Below are 23,221 nucleotides of genomic sequence, written 5' to 3'. Positions count from 1 at the left end.
CAGTGCAGGGTTTCCTTTCTGCCAGTGTTACGGGACTAAGGCACTATTGTCTTGGCTCCATTGTCCTTTCAGTGGCAGATTGAGGCACTTTAGCACACACGTGAGGCCCCAACACACTCCCTATTGTATGACTGTTTACTTCAAGCTCCGGAACACTGTAGCATCCCATTTACCCAATACCTTGAATCACTTTGACCACTGTGTACCGGGAAGTTACTACACACAGTAGCGTTTGCCAGTAGGATTGAATTTCGGAGATATATCAGGATAGGTGTAAGGATACAAAAGAATGACAGGTCTGTCCCTACATTTAATTAAATATTCAATGTCAATGTCTTAATAATAAAACCAGAGCGATTATACAGTCTATGTACAATTAATTCATGGAGTATCCCGGCTTAAATGGGTCTTTGTCTGATTTCATATACGTACATAGGGTGGAGCAAATGTATCACGTGTGAACTAAACTGTGGATTGGTGGCGTCCAAGTGTTGGTGAGGCTGAATGTAATATGCAGTAGACGGATGATGAGTAGAGATGAGGAACTTTTCAAACGTTTGGTTTGGCAGGTTCACCACATTGTGGGGTAAATTTTGGGGTAGAAACACCAATGGAGAGCTGACTCTCTGCCTCTGTATTTCTGCCCCCTTGGAGCTACATCTCTGCTCCTGTGTTTCCAGACCTGCATGACAATGAAACTACAGTAGAGAAAAGTATGGCGACAGGTTGGCAGCGTGGTGCAGGTGGTTGTAAGCCTTGTGTTTACTTGGAGTCCGGCCATTTAAGAGTCCTTATAGGGTGGCCTGAGGAAGATGAGGAGCCCTAGTGTCCACCATTGCTTTGGGGATAGCCCGAGAAGGATGAGAAGCCAAGGTATCCACAAGTCATTATGGGATGGCCTGTGGAGGAGAAGGATATTTCGCCATGACTCTTTCCACCACCACCACCCAGCTACAGGGGGCCTATTGAGACCAGCTGGCATAAGGAGCCACTTCACAGAAATGAGTGACTGGAGTCTAGAAGTTTTAGGGAGACCATCCCACAAACCTGAGCATGCAGCAGTCCCACCATGAGCGAGCGTGCACCAGTGCCATTGAGGCTGTCCATCATGCCTGAATGTGCCCCAGTCACAGAGGGGCCATCCACAATGCAAATTGCACACACAGACCATCATGAGTACAATCCCCAAACACCTTTCTGAAGTGTCCCTGGGGTCAAGGGCTTTCTATATTGTGCAAACCCCCATTTACATTTACAAAAGGTTGTGTGGATCCAAAGGGGGCTCTACAGAGTCAATCAGCCACAATACCATCCATTACTGTAGTATGCTATCCATGCCAGCCACAATGCAATCCATTACTATAGACTTAAGTAGTCAACCTCCAAAGTTGTATAAAGTTGTAATATGGTATGTATAGCAGTGTTTGGGCCATCTTGTACCTCTTAATGTATGCAATACCATAATGTGGAGGTATTGCCCCCTAAAAGCAATGCTTCTAATAGGAAATATTTTTATAGTAATAGAAGCACATGGACTAGTCTCCTATCAGCAGAGGGTCCATGTGTTACATATCCATAGATTAATTCTATGTTGGGCGTATTATATATCATAGATGGGTACAATTAGGGGAAACTGTTCAATGTTATCAGGGGGAAGCAGACTACACGTCTACCAGTATGTTTCAGCTTCCTGCACAGTACAACCCAGTGGACAGAAACTTTTATACAACTGTTTATTACCTGACAATTTTCCTATCAAAATGCATATTTATAATCATATGTAAAGAATTTTCTCAAAACATTCCCAGAAATACCATCCTTCCTGGTGTCAATGATCATTCAAGGCCAGTGTGAGTGGCAGTAATGGCCAACATGGACTAATATGTTCATGTCTGAATTGTCAAAATGACTGGTCATCAGATGTGCTAAAATAATTTCATTGGACTGCTATACTGTGCCCATATATACCCTCCTCATTCCTTTATGCTTCCTGCAGTCTCTGTTTCCCTTCCTCTCCATTCCTGCTATAATGTGCCTGCACTTACACTCAGCTATACACACTGCTGTTATAATGTGCCTGCACTTACACTCAGCTATACACACTGCTGCTATAATGTGCCTGCACTTTCACTCAACTATACACACTTCTGCTATAATGTGCCTGCATTTACACTTAGCTATACACACTGCTCCTATAATCTGTCTGCACTTACACTCAGCCACTCACACTGCTGTATAGAAAAGTTTCTGTGTTTCTGCCCTCTTGCACAGCTCTGTGATTCTCACTTCCTGATTGGTCTATGCTGAACACACACCCCTTCCCCATTGCTGTCATGTGACCACACAGACCTCTGACAGCCCTGCTTCTCTATTCTAGCCTGTTGTACTACGCTACTGCATTATGGGGATCTGCAGTTCCATCCTGTATCTACAAACTGCTGATGTTTTTTCAGGTTTATGGACTTACTATACATTATACTCCACATGCTGATTGCTATACTGTACAGTAACTTATAATATGACACATTCAGCTGTTTCTAAATGTTTGTTTCATCTGTTTTATCTGTTATTCAGAATAAAAAAAAATTATTTTTGGGGTGGGGAACAAATTTTCTGCATTTAAATGATTTCTTATGGAAAAATTTGCTTTGGTTTATGAGTGGATTTGGATTACAAGCACAGTCCTGGAATGAATTATGCTCATAATCCAATGCACCACTGTATATAAGTAAATAATTCAAACAAATGAATATACACATCTATCAATGAGAATTATAATGTAGCAACAACAGGGCCATACTTTCTAATGATACTTGTATCTTCAGGTTCTGTCATTCATTTGGAATATACAACTTAATTATACAGCCGAAGGCTTAAAGGCGCACAACAGGCCGTCACCTGTAAGTAATTTAATATTCCTACACAGCTTCACATTAGATATTCTTCTTCCCACCCCCTCAAGCTACGACTGAAAGGTGCTCGGCTTCTTCTACTCATGACCTCATACCTGTGGAGGCTGAGAGAGGGGATCCTTCCTGTACGGGCACATCCCGATAACACCTTCTTTGTATCTGCCTGTCGGAGGGAAAGCTGCCTCTACAAGTACAGGATCTATCTGGAGACATAAAATCTACTGGAAAGTTTCATTATTACTTTCTGTCACTGGTCATCCACACACCACCCCCACACTACTATAGCTTGAAGTCTTCTACCAGTCTAATGCCAACCCCCCCAGACTAGCATGTTATAAATAGTAGAGATGAGTGTCCCTTAAGGACACTTGATCATGTCCAGCCGTGAGCGTGCAGCATTTGATTACCAGTGGCTGAAGAAGTTGGATGCAGCCCCAAAGCAGCCTGTAAAACATGGAAACAGCCATTGGCTATATCAATGTTTTCCAGGACCCCCTAGGGCTGCATCCAACTTCATCAGCCACCGGTAATCAAATGCTGCACGCTTGGGTTCAGACATCGGGTTCTCTAATAAATAGACATCTCAGCAAATCTTTGGGTCCTTACAAGATGAGTAGACTGCACCTTCCATCTATCGAACTCCAGTTTCCCATAGACTAGACTTAGTTGGGTTGCTGTTACTGTTGTGTGCAAGGTGGTTTTCTCCAGGCTTAGGTACTGAATAATGGTTGATAGGTGTCATTGCCAGCTCAGATGGTTTCATATTAACAAAATCAATTCATGATATCAAATTTAGAACAGGTCTGGCAGACAAAACACCCTCTTGAAATAAGACACCCCAACCACTCTACCATCTAGCCTAAAGTAAGGCATCCCCCCGAAGGCACCATCACTCTAAGCTAGGGTGTCCCCCGAAAGTAAGGCGACCCGTTGCCAGTTCCACCTTTCATTTTCCAAGGACTCTGTGAGGAAAGAAAAGTGGAATCTGATTGGTTGCTAGGGGTAAATAAGACAATTCTACTTTACACCAGTTTCATAAATCTCCGCCATAGTACCTGTTTGTTTGGGGGGGGAGGGAGGAGGAATTTAAGGCACTGTCTTATTCTCGGGGAACACAGCATGCCACAAGTTTTGGGATCTTGGTGCTGAGAACCCTACAATAAAGATTATGCAATGGCTCGGGGAGTGAAGCGCACAGCCTAATATAGCGATCAGTGAGGTCTCACTATCAAAAAAAACAACAAACGTTTGACATCTGTGAGAAAAGTGAAAAGTTTATTTTTAAAGACAATACTTCTTTAAAGGTCCCCTTAGACATTAGTCAACCGTACCAGACGCACTAAAGTGTATGGGGATCTCCCAAACAACCACTGACAGATAATGCTGATGGAGACAGGGGTCAGGCATGATGGAAAATCACTGGATTCTCTGCAGGTTTTCTACAAACTCTGTTTCGGGAAGATGCGGAAAAAAACTGAAGACTGACAAAAACTAAGGGCAAGTTTTAAAGGGGTTATCTGGGACTAGAAAAAAACACAGCTACCTGCTTGCAAAACAGCACCACTCCCTGTCCTCAGGTTGTGTGCAGAATTACTCCATTCACTTCAATAGATCAAAACTGCAAACCCCATACTGAAGACAGGAGAGGTACTGTTTCTGGAAGAAAGTGGCCATGTTTTTGTGTTTCTGGACAACCCCTTTAAAACATCATCTCAGATGGCACACTTCCCTGACTCTAGGGGGAGTAATCTAACAGGTATAGAATAGAATCTATCCTTATATGTATATGAATATGAAGGAGACAGCTTTCACAGACCTATGTCCATATCCCATTCACAGAATAGCTTTATAGAGGAGACGTATAAAGAAAACACTGCCCCCTCCCATCAGCAGTTCTTCGGGCACCTCCATGTCATCTACAGGCCTGGAAACATAAGCAATCAGATGGTGATGTACACCACACAGTGACGCCTTCAAATGTAAAGTCACTCCGCTCTATATAGGAACATCAATATTCTGATGACTTCACCGCTGTAATTTACTCCAGGTGTTAAGCTGCACATATACCCACATTAACTGGGATGAAGTTTACTGCATCACTGGAGGATCATCTTGTAGCTGACATCATGGCAAGACTTCTGTCACTGGAGCAGTATTCTTGTATTGGACACCGACCGCCGTGTCCCACTCAACCAGCCAAGATACTTCAGCCGTTGCCCTCCAGCATCACAAATTTAACAGGATAAGGGGTAAGGCTGGGTTCACACTACGTTTTTGCAATCTGTTTTTCATCTGTTTCTTGCAAAAAAAACGGATGAAAAAATGGATGCAAAATCTAAACGGATTGCAAAAACATAGTGCTGAAGCCAGTTGTGGTCTTTATTCAGTGCTACAAAAACATGGCCACTTTCTTCCAGAGACAACATGACTCTTGTCTCCAGTTCAGGTGTGATTTGTAATTAAGCTCCATTCACTTCAATGGAACTAAGTTACAAAACTCCACCCAAATTGGAGACAAGAGCACTGCTGTCTCTGGAAAGAAGTGGCCATGTTTTTGTAGCACTGGATAACCCCTTTAATGAAGATAGAGACTTGGCCATTTGAAAAGCACCACGTCCAGTGTCCTGTCAGTAAACTATATGGCACAGATAGAGGGGAACCCTAGACAATTTAAGGAAAGTGGTCCTGGAAAAAATTGAGTGTCCTCCGGCTTACTATCCTACTAGTCCCATACTGTGAGTGGGCCTGAAGGCCTTGTTGCATTGCTGCACCAAAGCTAATGAAGGTGAATAGGATTATGCTGTGACTGCAACCAAAAGTGGGAAAATGCAGGGATGACTGACAGGCAGAGAGGCCACTAATGGGTCTCTCTGCCAGTCAATCATTTCCACAGAGCACGCCGACAGGCAGAGAGCTGTGACTAGTCACATGCCCAGGTGACTAGTTGTCACTCCTTTCCCGGCCTCGTGCACTAGAAAGCTGGTAGCCTCGGGTAGCTGCACAGTAGATCTTTACTGTATAGCTGCAAACCATATCAGCAAAATTGTGCTGACTGGTTCCCTTTAAGGGCTAACTTATGCTTATATAAAATTATCCTGAAATATAAGTCACTGTGCCATGTGTCGAGATAGTTGTCCCTCTTTCCTTTTTTATAAAGTTGGGAGTCGGGAGTCATTGTAATGTATGTTGTTTTCTTGTAAAATCTTACTAAAAAAACACAACACTCTCCCTCATCCTGTCTATAGACGATGGGGCTGTCCCTTTTATTTTATGGTAAAACTATCATCTGAGATACCTGGGAGCTATAATAAAAGATCTCTCTGGCTGTCAACTGGCCAGCATCATAATAAGTGTGACTGTCACCGCCCAAGCCTGACATTTACATTGTAGGTGGAGCTGTGAGCAGAATAAGTACAGATATTTATGGAGTGTGCAAAGTGCAGACAGGAGCTGGCAGTGTGCTGCATACACTGTAACTCTGCATGTACCTCACCTTATATCATATGTATACTGCAAAAATCCTGCATTGTAATGTCTTTTGTGCCAAAATTCTGGCCACATCCTATGACTGTTAGCCAGCCTCTGCAGTGGTAATACAGTGGTTGTGTCTATAGAACCAAAATGGTGAATACAGAAAATAAAAATACAAATGATAAACACAGATGAAAGCCTTAAAAACTTTTCCCATAAAAATTATCTATTGACTGTCATTATCCAGAAAAATTTAAATGGGGATGGGCAAAGTGCGCTAACAGTATTCACCTTACCCATTACTGGCCATTACTGGCCTAGTACCCATTTTGAAACAAGAAAAAATGCCCGCTCAGTCAATTACTGGATAAGCCAATGATCTCCTGGTATGGAGACATAGACGAGGAAGCAGACATTGTTGGGGTATGGGGGGACCATCAAAATGGCAGCCGATCTGTTGATTACTATTTACTTTAACCCCTTTTTATTTTGTATGGAATACAGACACTAAAAATAAAAAATAATAAAATCAGACTTTAATAATTAAAGGGGTACTCCAGCGGGGGGGCACTTTTTTGCTGGGGAGGAGGTGGCTGAGGGAAAAGACGTCCACTCACCTCCCCGGTTCCAGCGGCGGGTCCCGCATCGTGGCGCTCCGGTGCCCGGACGCTTCCGGGTGTCTGACACGGGCCCGAAACGTGACGGGCACTGGAACGCCACGATGCGGGACCCAGCGAAAAAGTGCCCCCCTGCTGGAGTACCCCTTTAAGTCAAAATTACAATAAATTCTACTTCCCATAGAATAGGGAATAAACCAATGGCCAAATTCTGTGACTATATTTAGGTAAATTCTTAGTAACACCAATGGTTCCTGCTGGCTTACCTCCTCCGTACACTGTTCTTATTTTCATACTTCAGTGTTTTTATTGCTCTTGTATAAACTCCAGCCGCCCCCTCCTCATTCATCAGGATTACAGACACACATAGCTGTCCCATCATACGTGCATTATATATTTTTTTCTAAGGATTACAACGCTGAAAGATTCTATTTTTCTTTGAGTCGTCTTTATCACAACTAACTTCATAGACAGAGCTAAATGGCTGTAGTGTCCTCTGCTGCCAGTACATTGAATTGCACAAAAACTTTGTAAGAAAACAATAGCAAGCAGAAAACAGAGAAACATCAGGGGTCAGTTTTGCAGGCTGTTTTTTTTCCCAACAACCCTAAAAACTGAAACGTATGGAACCTATTTTTTTTTTTTTTTTTTAGATATATACAGCAGTTACCATAGTTTTTTTTTTGTTTGTTTTTTACTGTGTTGCATTTCTTATAGTTATTTGCTGTCAGTAAATTGTGTTCTTCATATACTTATGGTGTGTTTACACAGACAGATTATTGAGGCCAAAGCCAGGAACAGACTATACACAGAGAACTGGTCCTAAAGGAAAGACTTGAGATTTCTCCTCTTCTCAAATCCATTCCTGGCTTTGGCTTAAAAAAACTGTCAGATAAAATCTCTCTGTGTAAACGCACCATAAGCTTGTGTTTGTACACAGCAATAAGAAGTTAAGCTGCAGTATAAAGCATGGAAGACAGAGCAGCCGTCTGCAATAAGACAGGAGGTGGAGTTCAGATTACTGTAATTTCCCAAAAGTTTGGACATGTTAGAAGTTTTGATTGGGGGGGGGGGGGGGGGGAAGGGGGGGGGCAAGTGCTGAAACTCCCACTGACCACTGATATAGCTGAGCACAGTGTCCCTTCAACTCTGATCATCTCTGCTCGTCTCTCTATAGTGAACAAGCAGAGTGGTGTAAGAACTCCGACTTTCTATGTCAGAAGTATTATGAAATGATAGTTACACTTTAAAGGGAACCTGTCATCACTTTCTTGCCGCCTGAACCACAAGTCATCAGGATGGTCCCCAGTGGTCTCTCCCCACCCTACAAGTCTTGATTGATAGATCTCTTCCTGTTTGGGAATAGGGAAAGATCTATCAGTGAAGGGCAGCAGGGCAAGGAGAAGCCCCTGAGGACCTCGCTGATGACTCGTGATTCAGGCAGCATGAAAGTGATGACAGGTTCCCTTTAAGCACAAGTAAAAATGCCCAGAAAAAAAGTGGTCTGTGTGTGACACCAGCCTGCCTAGGGAACATTACAGCTTCTTTAAGTATGATATTTTAGAAAATCCTCATTTTCTGAGACTCTGATTTACATAGGAGGAGATTTCCCTTTAGGCTATGTTCACAAGCTGCAGATTTAATGCAAAAACTGCCCCCTTGATCCAAAGACAGAAATGCAGGCACTTTCTGCAGAATTAAAACCTGAGCCAGATGTATAGAACTGATCTTCTATGGCAAAATAATTTTTTCCAACAAATCTGCCACATGTGCATTTAGCCTTAGGCTATGTTCACACACTGTTTTTCATGGGCGGACGTCATTTAACAGAAAATAACAGCTGGTATTTCATAATAACAGCTGTTATTATATCCTATTTTGATGGTGTGTGAACACAGCCTTAAAGGGCAACTCCAGAAAAAAAAATCTTTTAAAATTAACTGGTGCCAGAGATTTGTAATTTTCTTCTATTAAAAAATTTTAAGTCTTCCAGGACTTATCAGCTGCTGCATGTCATAGACATGATAGATATGTAGGACATACAGCACCTGAAAAATAATAAGACAAGATTTTTCAGTAGAAGTAAATTGCAAATCGCTAGCACTTTTTTGCACCAGTTAATTTGAAAGAAATTTGTTTAGCTGGAGTTGCCCTTTAAAAAGATTTGACTTAGCGTCAGGGTGCCTGGGTACCGGATCCACAGCGGATTTCACTCTGCGAGTTTGCAGTGAAATCCTCTGCGGATCCTGGTAGTGTGAAGGTCTATGGGCTTACATACCTGCAGCTGAATTTTCATTCCACTGCGATATGTAACCCGGCCTCTTTAATCCCACGCCGCCCGTAGCATACATTACCTGCTTAGCTGCCGTGCACTGATTGGCTGATGGGGAGCCGGGAGCCTAACACACAGGCACAGCGCCGAACAGGTAATGTATGCTCCGGGCTAGGCGCTCGGACGGCAGGGGTTAAAGGGACCGGGTCACATACTGGCAGCGGAATGACTGGCTGCGGTAAGTGACCCCATAGACCTTCACACTACCAGGATCTGCAGTGGATTTCACGCTGTGAGTTTGTAAGGGAAGGCACCCTTAAAGGGGAATGTATAAAAATAATAAATATGCTATACTCACCTCCTCCGTTCCTCAACAGCTGATGAGTATTTAGCCCTGGTCCTCTGCTGTTCTCTGCCTTTTCTAGGATCTGTACTGTCCCTACTTCATAGCACCTGTCTGCTTCTGTGGACTCAGAAGAAGTGGAAAGTCTTAGAGGACTGATAATGCCAGCTGCAGGGGACTGGAGAAGGTGAGTATAGCATGTTTTTTTTTTTTTTGTGACATGGAGAGAAAGGAGCTGCTGCAACTATGGCTGATACTAATGCTGCTAGGCTATGTTTAAAAACCAACGCCAGGATGTTGGGATATAATTTAATCAAACCATATTGCCCCATGTACCATGTTCCGGGCTCCTGGTTCACATGGGTCCCTACGCTAACTCTACACTGTGTCGGTCAGCGACCGACAACCCCGCAAGGCGTGCACATGCAGGGAAGGGACCCACCAGACCCAAATTAGCAGGATACACCTGTGCTCTCAGGTCAGTACCTCCTATCTTTCCCATTCTGTCTGCAGCAGTGATGGTAAGTGCAATACCAAATTCATACTTGTGCTGTTTGGGGGCAGCCTTCTCCGCCGGTGGTGCAGGCTGGGTTTTGGGGGGGCACCTTGGGTTTGGTCCTGTGACATTGGGGTTACTGGGCCTATCCATGGCCTCCCTTCGCTGCATGTGCACGCTTTGCGGTGTTGGCAGTCGCTGACCGACACAGTGTAGAGTTAGTGTAGAGACTCATGTGAACCAGGAGACCGGCACGTGGTACATGGGGCAATATGGTTTGATCACATTATATACCAACATCCTGGCATTTGTTTTTAAACATAGCCTAGCGGCATTAGTATCAGCCATAGGTGTGATGTGCAGCTGCTCCTTTTTCTCCATGTTGCAATGTTTTTTTTTTGTCTTACTAAGAAAACCCCCTTAATGGTAAAAGAAAAATTCAACCTAAAAGCAATTTTCTTCTTTAAAAAAAACCCCAATAAGTTGTCTGTGTGATACAGGATAGGCTCTGCTCTCTACTCGTGCCAAAATATGAAGACTCTAAAAAAAAGAAGCCTACTGTATATTAACTAATAGGGTATACAAAATTTAACTCTTACAGACAAATTAAAAAGTTATTTTTTTACTACATTTAATGAATACATGAGATACTCATACTATGTAATAAAATAATTTAACAATCATAATGTTGAGGATGCTTTGTACATCGAACACTATGATTAATGCAAACAATAATACTGTATAAGTTGGCTTCAGTACAGCACTAACATAGCCACTCCTCAATAAGAAATTCACAATTAATGCTGTGAGATTGTTTCTATTCACTGGGGAAGTTTAGGGGTTAATTCTATTCTGGGTAATGGAGGGAGATTACCTTGAACTACATATCCCACAATTCAGTGCAGTATGCTAGAGGTTATATTCTGGCTTTTGCAGTGATTGGGATCTGTAATAACGCCAGCCAAATCTCCTGAAGGGCGCGAAAAGCTCAGAGCAACAGAAAGGCCCCAACTCTAAGGATCAGTGTCTGCTGCTGGCTACTTAATATTTTTCTCTAAAATAAACAGCCTGGTGGGAAAAATAAACCGTCTCCCGACAAGTTTTGTCACATTAATCGGGAGGAACAAGGGGGGGGGGGGGGGGGGTCATTTTTTTTTTAAGGAAAAATTAATGTAAGTAATGGCAGGGTTGAGAACCAGATAGGGAGGACAAATATGGACCCTGTTGTATTCAGGACTGGGTCTAAATTATATCCTACTACGTGATCTGGGTTCAGAAGCACATGACGCCAAGCAGTAAAAATTTGCCATGAGAACATATGATTCTCGGTTTAATCTCTCACCTAAACTGTCAAACATTCTTACATCGAGGGTTCATGGTTGGTGGAATTATTAAAACTTGGACAGGCCAAGGTAGTGACATCAATCCTGGCAGAGTGATATCATCATGGCAACAGGCCAGGTTTTATTCCTCTAACTCCCAAGAACTAATAAAACAAAAAGGCTAAAGCTAGAGAAATGACTGTAATATGAAAATATAAGCCCACAGAATGCCAGGATCAAGAGTAAAACCACAATTAAAAACAATGACACTACCTTAGCCCTTGGCAGAGGCGGCACGTACCGATGGGAAGTTAGTAGCAGAATGCACACGTAGAAATTAACATTTTCTGTGTATATTAATGGGGCAATTATTTCTTTCTGCAAGAAATGGCTTAAAAAAAAAGAAGACGGGATGTGTCATGTCTGGCATAAAACTCCTAAATCAAATCTGAATTCATGGAAACTTTTTGTAATCGTTGAAGAGAATGTTATTTTTGTAGGTCCTGTAGCTCAGACTTGACGTTTTCGCAGTGACACTGCCACAGGGAGTAGAGGTAGAGCATATGAGTGAGGTGTTGCAGAACCTTCTGAGATAGAGGGTCTGCACACCAATCAGTCCCTCAGGCAATCCGTCATTGATCGGGTGAGGTCAGAGATAGCCGAAATGTAAGCTGGAGTTAATAGCAAACTCAGCTGTAGCTGGTGACTGAAAACAGACTTAAAGGGGTTGTCCAGTTTAGAGAACAATACATTTTCATTTTGCCTTCTATGGAATTCTAATAATAATTGTGTTTATATAATTCCAACAAATTCTGTGGTTTACAATTCTAAGGCAAAATCAGACATACCATAGATATACATGTAACCATTAGCTTTGATCGAACATCAGGAAGAGCTAGGTTCGATCAAACTTGAACCTAGCTGGACCTTCCACATTTAATTGCTAATGTCTTCATGGTCCGTCCGGAAGGAGGAGACATCCCGGGGACTAGAGATGAGCGAACCTGCCGGATTTCTGGTTCGTACGAACTAGAAATCTCGGCATCTGACTCCCGGCTCCGTGCAGTGGGTGGATACAGCCTAAGGAACGCCTAGAAAACTGGGATACAGCCTATGGCTATGGCTGTATCCCAGTTTTCCAGGCGTTCCTTAGGCTGTATCCACCCGCTGCACGGAGCTGGCAGACAGCGGGAGTCAGATGCCAATATTTCTGGTTTGTACAAACCAGAAATCCGGCAGGTTCGCTCATCTCTACCGGGGACCATCTGGAATTCCGGGATACATCCCCGGGATGTCTCCTCCTTTCGCTCAGACCGTGAAGACATCAGCAATCTAATGCGGAAAGTCCAGCTAGGTTTGAGTAAGCCTAGTAACCATTGAGTCAAACATGAAGATTGAGGGCCCTGCTCCAAGAGCTTACAATCTATGAGGAAAGGGTTGGAGGAAAAAAGCAAAAATGCAAAGGGAGAATTCTGAATTAATACAAATAAAAAAAGGGGCATTGGGACCTTAGTGCTTTGCTTTCTCTGTATTTGGACATTAGGGCCCTATTATTAACTGTAAGGTTTCTCCACAGATAAGATCCAATTGATTAGGGGCACTCTGTGATATGCAGTGAATTCCAAGGCATATAAGTATGGTAATAATTCTGCCAGGGGTTATAAACAAGGAACAATACAAAATATCCACAGGATAGGTGATAGGTAGTTGATCGGAGGTACTCCCACCAATGTGACCTCTATTGATCACAGGACAGGGTACTTTACCCCACAACTGAATGAAGCAATAGCAGGACATCTGAGTAACTTTTTGTAGCACTACTTGGCACTAGAGATGAGCATATGTACAGTAGGAGCGAAGCACTTCGTTCCTATCGGGATTCTGAAGTCTGTTCCGCTCCTCCCTAGGTGCTAAGAAAAGATGGATCCATCTTTTCTCAGCACCCGGAAAAGAGCAGCAGGGAGCGGAGCAGACTGATGAGCGGAATCCCAATAGGAACAAGGCAATTTGCTTAGTTTCTACTGTAGATTCGCTAATCTCTACTTTACACGACTACGTACAGGGTCTAATGGAAAGGAGTTCTTCAGCTGAATATAGGCTAAATAATAGGCCCATACTCACCCTTTAAATGCCTTCTCATTCCACTATTAATGTTCCAAGATAGCCTAGGTTACAGCAGTAAGGGCACACAACACCAAAAGGGGACTAGTGCAGCCACAGTGGCCCCATGCCTACTGTACATACTGGCATGAATGCTCTGGTCAATGATCATAATATATATATGTTAGGTGAACTGTGATAGAATTCTGTGTTTGGGGGTCAATCCAGGGAGTCACAAATGCAGCATTGCTGCATTTAAAACAAACTTTCTATGTCCTCAGCCGTGTGGATTTAGATGTTCTCCTCTTTCTTCACAGATGTATTTCTTTATTTGGCATATATAGAAAGAGAAACCAGACCAATGGTGAATGAAGCCTTGGTTTAGGGCTCCTGTAAACCTGCAGAATGCCTGTAAGCATTCACCACAGGGCCTCCCTTTTCCCTGCAATAGACTGTACCTTCGCTTGCTTGGAAGCTTGTCTGATATGCTGCAAATGTTTAAGATACCTGGGTTATTGTAATTTAGAAAAACTTTTCACACTTTATAGAGTGTCACAAGCCGGAAACTTTCATCAGTACAGCGCCATGTACCTGCTTGACCAACTTTCTTCACTTTAAGGTCTATGTGGGTGCAGTAGTTCTGGCAAACAGCTGTGGGCCAAGTATCAGACCCCCCCTACTGAAGGCCTATCCACTCTAGAGGTCACAATCTAAATACACATATGTGTATGTTTTGCTTGTCTTTTGGCTTATTTAGGAGAATATAAAGGAGATGATTACTATAGAGTGCTCTCGGAGAGCAGAGATGACACTGGCTTCAGGTGCCCATGTGACCCTGTGCTGGTGTTTTCGTAAGGATTGAACGCAAAGCAGAGGGAGAGAAATCAAGATGAAATCTGTACGTCAAGGTGGTGGCGGCATTTCAAAAGCAGAGTGGCCTGTACTATAAGGAATGAATAAATAAATATATATCCATAATGTAATAGAAAATTAAGTTGGTTGGACAGAATCAGAATTTTCCTTTTTTTTTTTTTTTTTTTTCAGGACAGCTTCTTTAAGAAGAACCATAGGGGGTCTTTGTCATGACCTGAATACATACCCTAAAATGTGGCTGTATTATGACAGTGTGAAACTGGTATTTTGCTTAATTTTATATTTAGATGACTAAAATTAAAATTTTAGTCATTTAAATTTTTGTCTTCTATCAATTTGTTAAGAATGACTCCTTAGGCTCTGTTCACATGAGTGTCCTGATTGAGCCATTTCTAATATAAACATTCTAATTGGAACCTATATAAAGACAGTGAAATGTCAAGTAATGTGCATTTGTTTATATGAAGCAAACTTAATTAAAAATAAAGCTAAATAAATAGAATCTCCATCGGTGTGTTATCACGCAATGAATCGGGTCTCTGGTGGAATTTCATGTGGATCATAGTAAAATTAGGTAGAAGGCAGTGTTTGCACAGCGAACATCTCTGCAAATTTGAACGGTCCACTGTAATTCACATAGCCGGGTCGTGAAAAGTTCTGCATGCTTCTCATTTCATAGCATTGATTGCCTTGGAACCTTAGCCTTCCTCCTGAACCACAGAGTAAAGGGTGAAATAACAAGAGCAAACGCCAGAGAGGATTAGAGCCTGCACGGAACACAAGGAGTAGAAAGGAGCCCAGAGGTTTCTGATGTAGGCTAAGCCCTCTAATTCTGGGCATATGGGTTTTATTAAAGCTCAGATTAGAGCAATGAACTCATGCAGACTATACAGGGAGGACACTTTGGACTCTTCCATCCCGAGAGCACAATAAGGCCACACATATTCTTCAGTATTTAGAATGTGTAGTGCCTCTGTTTGAAAGCACATTAAAGGCGGAAAGATAATTGAGTCCATACACCATAGAATTGAAAACCAATCCTGTATATGTTTCACATACCTGCCCGAGAATGCAAGCCACTCCAAAGAGATGACACATTTATAAGAACCCCAAACCTCTTATAGCGAGAGCAAAAACACAATGTGAAAGTGTGCTGCTGCTGCTGCTACACAGTATAGAGAACCATACCAGGCTAGTGAGATGTCCATAAATACGTAGCCTATGTGGACTTTACATCAGTGACCTCTAACTTGTGGATCACCAGTTGTTGCAAAACTACAACTTGTGGGTTTATAGTATTGCAATGGCTGGTGGGCCACAGGTTGGTAATCACTGCTTTAGATAGTAAGCTTATATGGGCAGGGTTTTGTCTTACCTGCAGTGGGATAAGGGTCAAGTTTATTACATACATCATTTAGTGTCTACATGGCAGCAATAGACTGGCTTGTCGTTTGATATCACCCTTATGTAAAAGTGAATGTGAATGGTTAAAGACATCACTTCTCTGGCTTCAGCACAACTCCATAGACTCATTCACTGCTAAGCCAAGCAGGATTGTCTTGTGAATATATTGTAAAAGCACACTGATCCTACATTAAAATAGTAACGTGTCATTTGATTTATATCTAATGGGTTAAATGTAATCTGTTTGCTCTATATAAACCACAGAGCTCAAATGTCAAGTGATGAGCAACAGCATGCATGCCTCCCCCTCCTCAGTCTTGATTGACATACAGGGATTATGGTATGTCCACACTACAGAATTCTCACCGAGAACTCCCTGCGGATTCCGTTGCTTCCCCACCCCCCGCACTCCCATTTGAATTTCCACTGGTCCAATAGACTCCATTCTATGGTTAGATTCCTCCGCGTGGGGATGAGTGGCAGGATCCGTGGCAAGCTATCTGTGTGATTTCCTTACTGTGCACGTACCCTTAGTGTTGGAAACCAAGGAGAGAGGGGTGGGAGGAAACATGAATGCTGCGGCTTGGTAACGCTTGAGTACACTTGAGCTCTACGCATAATACAGTGTTAAAGGCTTCCCTTTAAGCTGCCCATAGACATTATATGTTTGTTGAAACGCTGAAACGTGTTGGCATAATAAAGTAATCTTATCTAAACTTAAAAACCTATCCTGTTGATTTTTAAACAAGCTGTGCCCATGAAAATAGTTTCTACTGTAACTTAAAGCGAATCTGTACCCACAATCTGCCCCCCCCCCCCCAAACCACTTGTACCTTCGGATAGCTGCATTTAATCCAAGATCTGTCCGGGGGTCCGTTCGTCAGGTGATGCAGTTATTGTCCTAAAAACAACTTTTAAACTTGAAGCCCTGTGTCAAACTGGCGTGGCCAAGGGTGTCTGTGTCCTAACCTTGCACCACCCCTCCGTCCCTCCTCTTAATCATTAGGAATGCCACTGGCAGGATTTTTCCTATTCCTCTGCAGTGAGCACTACACAGGTGCCTTAACAATCCAGCCCATGTGCCGTGTTCACACAGCTGATGAATAGGAGAATACCTGCTTGGGGCATTCCTAATGATGAAGAGGCAGGGAGGAGATACAGAGGTTGTGCCAGCCTAATGCACAGACACTCTAGGCCACGCCAGTTTGACACAGGGCTGCAAGTTTAAAAGAAGTTTTTTTTTAAACAATAACTGCATCACCTGCCGAACGGACCCTAGGACAGATCTTGGATTAAAAGCAGAACAAGCGGTTCTGGGGGGGGGGGGGGGATAGATTGTGGGTACAGAGTCACTTTAATATATGAGCTGAGGTAGCAAAGCCCCTTTAATACAAGCTTTTCAATCAAATTAGGGATATCACTAAGTACAAAACTGTTTTTAAATTCAGAAAATAAAAGAAACCAACTTCTTAAAATTTTGAAGATTTTTTTTTTATTGTGGAAAAAAGAAAAAACATATCCAATGTCTTTCTAACCATGTAAGAGAAAAAAAAAAATCTGAACAGGAGTTAACTTGACAGTAGGTAAACAGAATAAGAACACATGAAATGTTTAGCCTCCTCCTGATTTGTTATAGACGTCACCAAACCACCAAGTATATTCTCCGTAAACAGGAATCTGTTATTTGATATGGCAGATTTTCATGACAAGAAGAAAGTTAAGCTGTTGTGGGGGTTTATAGTGACTGTATAAAGTTTTGAGTATACACAGTGAAGGTCAGGCATTGTCTGCCAAACATGGTTACAGTTAAGAGGCACGTAGGGTGACAACAGACCCAGTCACACTTTGTCAGCAGTTAGGATAAAGTTTTGAAAAAAAAAAAAAAAAAAATCACAATGGTGACATATGATATCTTAAAACAATCACATATCTAAGTAATGACTTTCAGGTACAAGATACTTGTAGATCTACTTTTCATAAAAGTCTGGTTTATGATCCAGCCACCAGAGACGACAAAACTAAAAAAAACAAAAAAATCTGCCTACAGAGACCTTCCGCAAGTCCTGCAAAACACCAGATACTGAACTACTCAAAGCCATATATAAAGTGCAATCTTTTATACGCCAACACACTATATATTCAGATCTGTCTCAGCAACATGTAGATACAAGAGTAAAGGTTTGGTTTCATAAACGACAGAGGGGTAAGAGGACCGAGGCAACAGAGTTTTATTTCTGCCTCGTTGTGCCAACTGCATAGAGTATTTTTAGCAAGGGGTATATTTCTCGGGGGTCTTCCTGTAGATGTACTTCAATCTTGGTAAAAATATCAGCATGCAGTCTTCATCTCCACAGCTTTATATTTGAGGGACTGATCTCCCGTCATTTCAACTGCGGTATAGCAGCATGCGTTCTGCACAGGACTGACCCACCAAAGTGGCATATTGTTTGACAGCTGTCTCATCGTTCGGCCCTTTGCGCCTCTTCTTGTACACACTGTAAGGCATGACGGTACGTTTGTGCAAGACTCGAACGCGATTCAATTCTGTAAAATGGTCTTTGTCCCCTGTGGAGAGGAGCAAAGGTGATGTTCACACAGTGTAATACCACAAGAGAGAAAAAAAAGGCAATAGCGATGAGAATTTTCTCCAACATCTGTACAGAACAAAGGCATGAAAATGCAGGAGTGCCAGTTCAATCTCTGATGGACAGAACAAAGAATTGAATTCTGGACAAGAACATCTGCACCCCAGCTGGTTTTAAAGAGAGACCACCTCAGTTAGAACTATATAGAAAATGAACAGGGTAGGGTCCCTCTGACTGTGTTTGTGTGAAAGTTTTAGAAAATGAAATTGGCTGCTGATAACCTAAAACATAAACTGAAAAAATGTAAACCATCTTTACATAAAAGACAAAGAAAATAGAGGGTAGGAATGCAGGCGGCCAAAAAGCACATACTGTACCTTCTCTAGGATTACTATTAAACCGAGAGTATTTGGAGGTCTCAAGCAGCGGTAAACATTTCTCGATAGGCACCCAGGAATAGGTCTCCGGACAGAGTAGCTGTGATGGCTTATACTGACCCTACAAAAGAGATTAAAAAAAAAAAAAAAAGTGTTACAAAACAAATATAAGGGTGGACAAAATACTATCTAAATATTGTAGCACCCCGGTAATAATATAATATAACATTCACAGATGTAGACCAGAGATCATTTAAAAGGTCTAAGCCCACTGACTACTACTTTGTTGCTTCTAGTTGAAGCATCACAAATCCTTGTGGTCATCTTTAACTTTTTGGGCTTTCCCAACAATTTACATTGATGTCCTATCAGGATGTGCAATAAATGTTTGATCAAAAGGGTTGCCATGGCTTTCTTCATTGTATAAATGGCCATGCCAGTTAGCAGCAGCTTATCTCCCACTCACTTCAATGGAAGCTGCGCTGTAATATCCTGGGTCAACGACTACACAATAAATGTAGCCATCTGCTTCTGGGCCTGTTGTGTTTTTGCCAATACTGTGGCTCTGATAAAAACAAAAAAAATAAAAAAAATCGTATTGATATTAATGGCCTTTGGGTGTTTGCTTTTTTTGCACTGAGGCCAACAAAGCAGCTCAGAAACGCAAAAGAGACCTGTGCACGATGTTTTTCAGGTGTCCCAACATATTGGTGCATCTATTTTGCATTTAGTTCACCATCTAAAACATTTGGTTTTTACAGATTTGTGCAGTATGGTGTAAAATAACAAGAGTAGGTGCATAGTCACATGTAAAAAAAAAACAAAAAAAACCCCAGCCAAATATACCAAGTGCCATCAGACACATAATAAATGTAGCTGGATACCAAATTAAAACTCTAATGTTTGGGAACCAGCCAAGCCTGCTGTGAGATCACGCCCTGCCCCCTGTCTGCATCATCAGCCTATGCTCAGCAAACACACACAATGTGAGACAGAGGCATTGAATATGTCTCCTAAGGGGGGAGAGCCGTGGGAGCAGGAGACAATGGGGGAGATTTATCAAACTGGTGTAAAGTAGAATTGTCTTAGTTGCCCCTAGCAACCAATCAGATTCCACCTTTCATTCCTCACAGATCCTTTGAAAAATGAAAGGTGGAATCTGATTGGTTGCTAGGGGCAACTAAGACAATTCTACTTTACACCAGTTTGATAAATCTCCCTCAATGTGTACTGGCCCAGAGGCCATCTTTCTTCACTTCCTGGATTTCTATCAGCTACCAGTGTGGCAGAACCACACAGATAAGGTAATAATTGTATAGACACATCTATATAACTTTTAATGTGCTTTTTATAAAAAACAAGTTATCTTTATGTGGAGTTCCCCTTTAAAGTTGAAGTAGTACTCACTGTAGTGACTCCTTTTAAGCTATTCGCTGTATCCTTTCTGGTTATTTGAAGGGGAGAACTTGTCCGACAAAGGAACACTCTTGGCTAAGTCATGCTCCGCCCCCCTCAGGTTTACAGGTAAAGTGCATCATCAGTTTTGTACAGTAATTTGCAGAAACTTAAAATTTTATGCCATTTGCGTAGGGTAGTAAAAAGTAAGTCACAAGATAGGTATATCCCTTTAAATAGTGGCTATTTTCAGAAAGGACTGTCTATACACAAATGGAAAACTGTGGGATTACAATATAATGATCTGCTAGTTGTTTCAGACATTTAACGGAGCTGATAAAACACCTCTGGAAAAAGGCAGTTTCAAGTATGGAGACAAAATTTTTCTGAATATTTCCTGGCACGCGCGGGCTATTTACGGTTTTATTCCATGCAAAAAGCGCACAGAAATAGCTTTGATAATTGTAGTGATTTTCTACTGTGGAAAGGAGCTACTGAAACACCAGTGTGATACTGCCCCAAAGGAGACCACACACACAATTCATTTTCTGAGACAATTGGCTTTGTGGTCCACTAGTTATAGCACTGAGACAATGCAGCATCGAAGGTCTGGAGTCCAAGACCAACCACAACATGTATTTCTTCCACATAGTTTTCTCCAAAACTACATAGGGAGGTTAATGGACTTGACATAAAAATTGTATATGTTAAGATAGGGGACAGGAACCAGTGTCAGTAGAAGACTCGATATACAATAGTTCTGAATAATACAATTTTTCAGCCGTACGGTCATTCAGGCCTCATCCTCATCATCAATTCTTGAAAACAAGTTACGTTGTTAATCGTAGTCTGCCTGATTGAACGCCATTGAACAGCAGAACATCTACTGTTTTACCATATGGCCTTCCTCGCTTCTATAAACATCCTTTGCAGCCGGGGGACCCTTCCAATATGGTTCTTACATGCTGCCAGCTTTCTTTTTCCACTTCTGGGACATCAAAACACAAGCCATATTCCTTGGTCAGGAAATGACTGTTCATCCTCCAAATTACTATATCTGTACAGTATACAGAGATAACCGTAGCATGTCACCTACAAAGCCTGCGACTACAGGAAACAGCCATTTATGGACAATCTGTAAGGAGCGGAGGCGTCCGAATTGTGAAAACTGACAAGTTCTCACCCGCTGCGTGCGTGCACAGCTTAACCTACAGGACATTCTACTAATGACCAAAAGACAACATAATGGATGAAAGATAGGCTTTAATAAGGTTTAGATAATCTCTAAAAAAAGCAGAAAGATAGAGGACACTGCACATAAAACAACCGTAAGGTCATCCAAATTTTTCCTTCTTCCTTTCTTTTGAAACAAAAAACTGGAACGTCTGCAGACTGCCCCATAGCATGCAGATTCAGGAAAGTGTGCCCCACATGCTTTTCTATAGAACATTAGTTATTGACTATTTTTTCTACAGTACAGACCTACACCTGGGTTTACTGTTTTTTTCTGACACATTAACCCCTTAAAGGGGTTATCAAGAGCTACAAAAACATGGCCACCTTCTTCCAGAGACAGCCCCACTCTTGTTTCCAGAATGGGCGGGGTTTTGCTGCTCAGTTCCATTGAAGTGAATGGAGCTTAACTGCAAACTGCACCTAAACTGGAGACAAGAGTCGTGTTGTCTCTGAAAGAAAGTGGCCATGTTTTTTTTAGCACTGGATAATCCCTTTAACGCTCTGCACCATATATGTATGGCACACGAGCAGTGGGGCTGTATAAAGAGAGCTCATGCAATGAGCTTGCATTGCTTCTATTGATCACAATTAATCAACATCAGTGATTATGCTGATTTTTGTCACCACTTAAATGCTGTGATCAGTAGTGACCACTGATCTGTGAGGCTGGTGCCCAATTGGAACCTTTGCAATGCAAGTGTGTGTGTGTGTGTGTGTGTGTGTGTGTGTAATTAAAGGACAACTCCCGCGTTTTTTCCCCCCCCTTAACTAACACACATTACAAAGTTATATAACTTTGTAATGTGTGTAAGTCACCTGCCTGGAGCCATTCTGCCTCTCCCCCCTCTTCCCGAACGCCCCCCAGAAGTAACAAAAATCTATACTTACGTATTTACTGTCGAACCCGTCCTCTTCTCCCGCCGCCATTTTGTGACGATGTCGTCACAAGCGGGGGGCGGGCCTGGTCATCCTCTTCTTCAGCGTCTTCCATTATAATGAATGAAAGCGAAAATGCTGCCTGTGTGCGCACCAGCAGCCTTTTCATTAGTTGGAATTGACTTCCAGCTTGCTCAGCTCTGATTGGCTGAGCAAGCTGGAAGCCATGTGATGCAAACCAGCCAATGAAAAGGCCAAAATTCAAGCCATAGGACCCCAGAAGTGAGGAAGATGATGAAGACGTGCACGGAGTTGACCGGGACCGCGGCCAGATGGATTTTCGGCTGGCGATCGAGTTAGGAGGCATATTGAGTATAGGGTCTGTGTCTGTTTTTTTTTTTTTTTTTTTTCTGATGCCGGAGTTTTCCTTTAATCAGTACAGACCCTATTATACAGAGCAATAGTCTGCCAAATCAGGCCAATCTAGACAGATATCGCTCGTGTAGACAATAAGCTAGGGAACTGATCATTGGCTGATCGTTGCCTTAAAACATGATTAAAAATCATCGTAGGGTTATGCAGTGGAAAAGAAAATAATAAAGGCGTATATTTACTGCACGATAATCGAGCCATAAAATAGCCTCTGTAACTGAGCGCCGATGTAGCAGATCGTGCTCGTTTACACAGGACATTGGCCCTTACTGTGGAAGACGAAGGCCGTTATTGAACCTCCGAGCTAATCTGCTGACTCTGCATCAGGCAGACTTTGATCAGAGCCCCGCTCTACCAGTATATATTCACTCTTAAGAATGCTTTTAAAAGTCCCTGTGGGGGAACTAAAGTATTAAAAAAAATGAATAAAAGAATTCTGGGAGTTTTAGTTCTGTGACAGCTGCAGAGCCATAGGTTGGGTAACAATACCTTAGACATTCTGCAAACCAC

General features: G+C 42.2%; 1 protein-coding gene across 8 annotated transcripts in view; it reads right to left on the bottom strand.

The window, feature by feature from the left end:
* Window positions 1-17,285: 17,285 nt before the first annotated feature.
* The window catches only part of ATE1 (arginyltransferase 1), a 71,403-nt gene continuing 65,467 nt past the window's right edge, over window positions 17,286-23,221 (bottom strand). For all 8 annotated transcript variants that reach the window (XM_069980254.1, XM_069980257.1, XM_069980256.1 and 5 more), the window contains 2 exons: window positions 18,773-18,893; window positions 17,286-18,375 (listed from right to left, as the gene is read on the bottom strand). In XM_069980254.1, the coding sequence (XP_069836355.1) occupies window positions 18,197-18,375; window positions 18,773-18,893 (300 nt within the window). In that variant the 3' untranslated portion in view covers window positions 17,286-18,196. The remainder of the gene's footprint in view (window positions 18,376-18,772; window positions 18,894-23,221) is intronic.

The sequence above is a fragment of the Dendropsophus ebraccatus genome, chromosome 8 (assembly GCF_027789765.1).
Source record: "Dendropsophus ebraccatus isolate aDenEbr1 chromosome 8, aDenEbr1.pat, whole genome shotgun sequence".
In the NCBI taxonomy this organism is placed as follows: Eukaryota; Metazoa; Chordata; class Amphibia; order Anura; family Hylidae; genus Dendropsophus; species Dendropsophus ebraccatus.
Note: the sequence above shows the minus strand (reverse complement) of the source record. Positions and strands in the feature narration are given on the sequence as shown.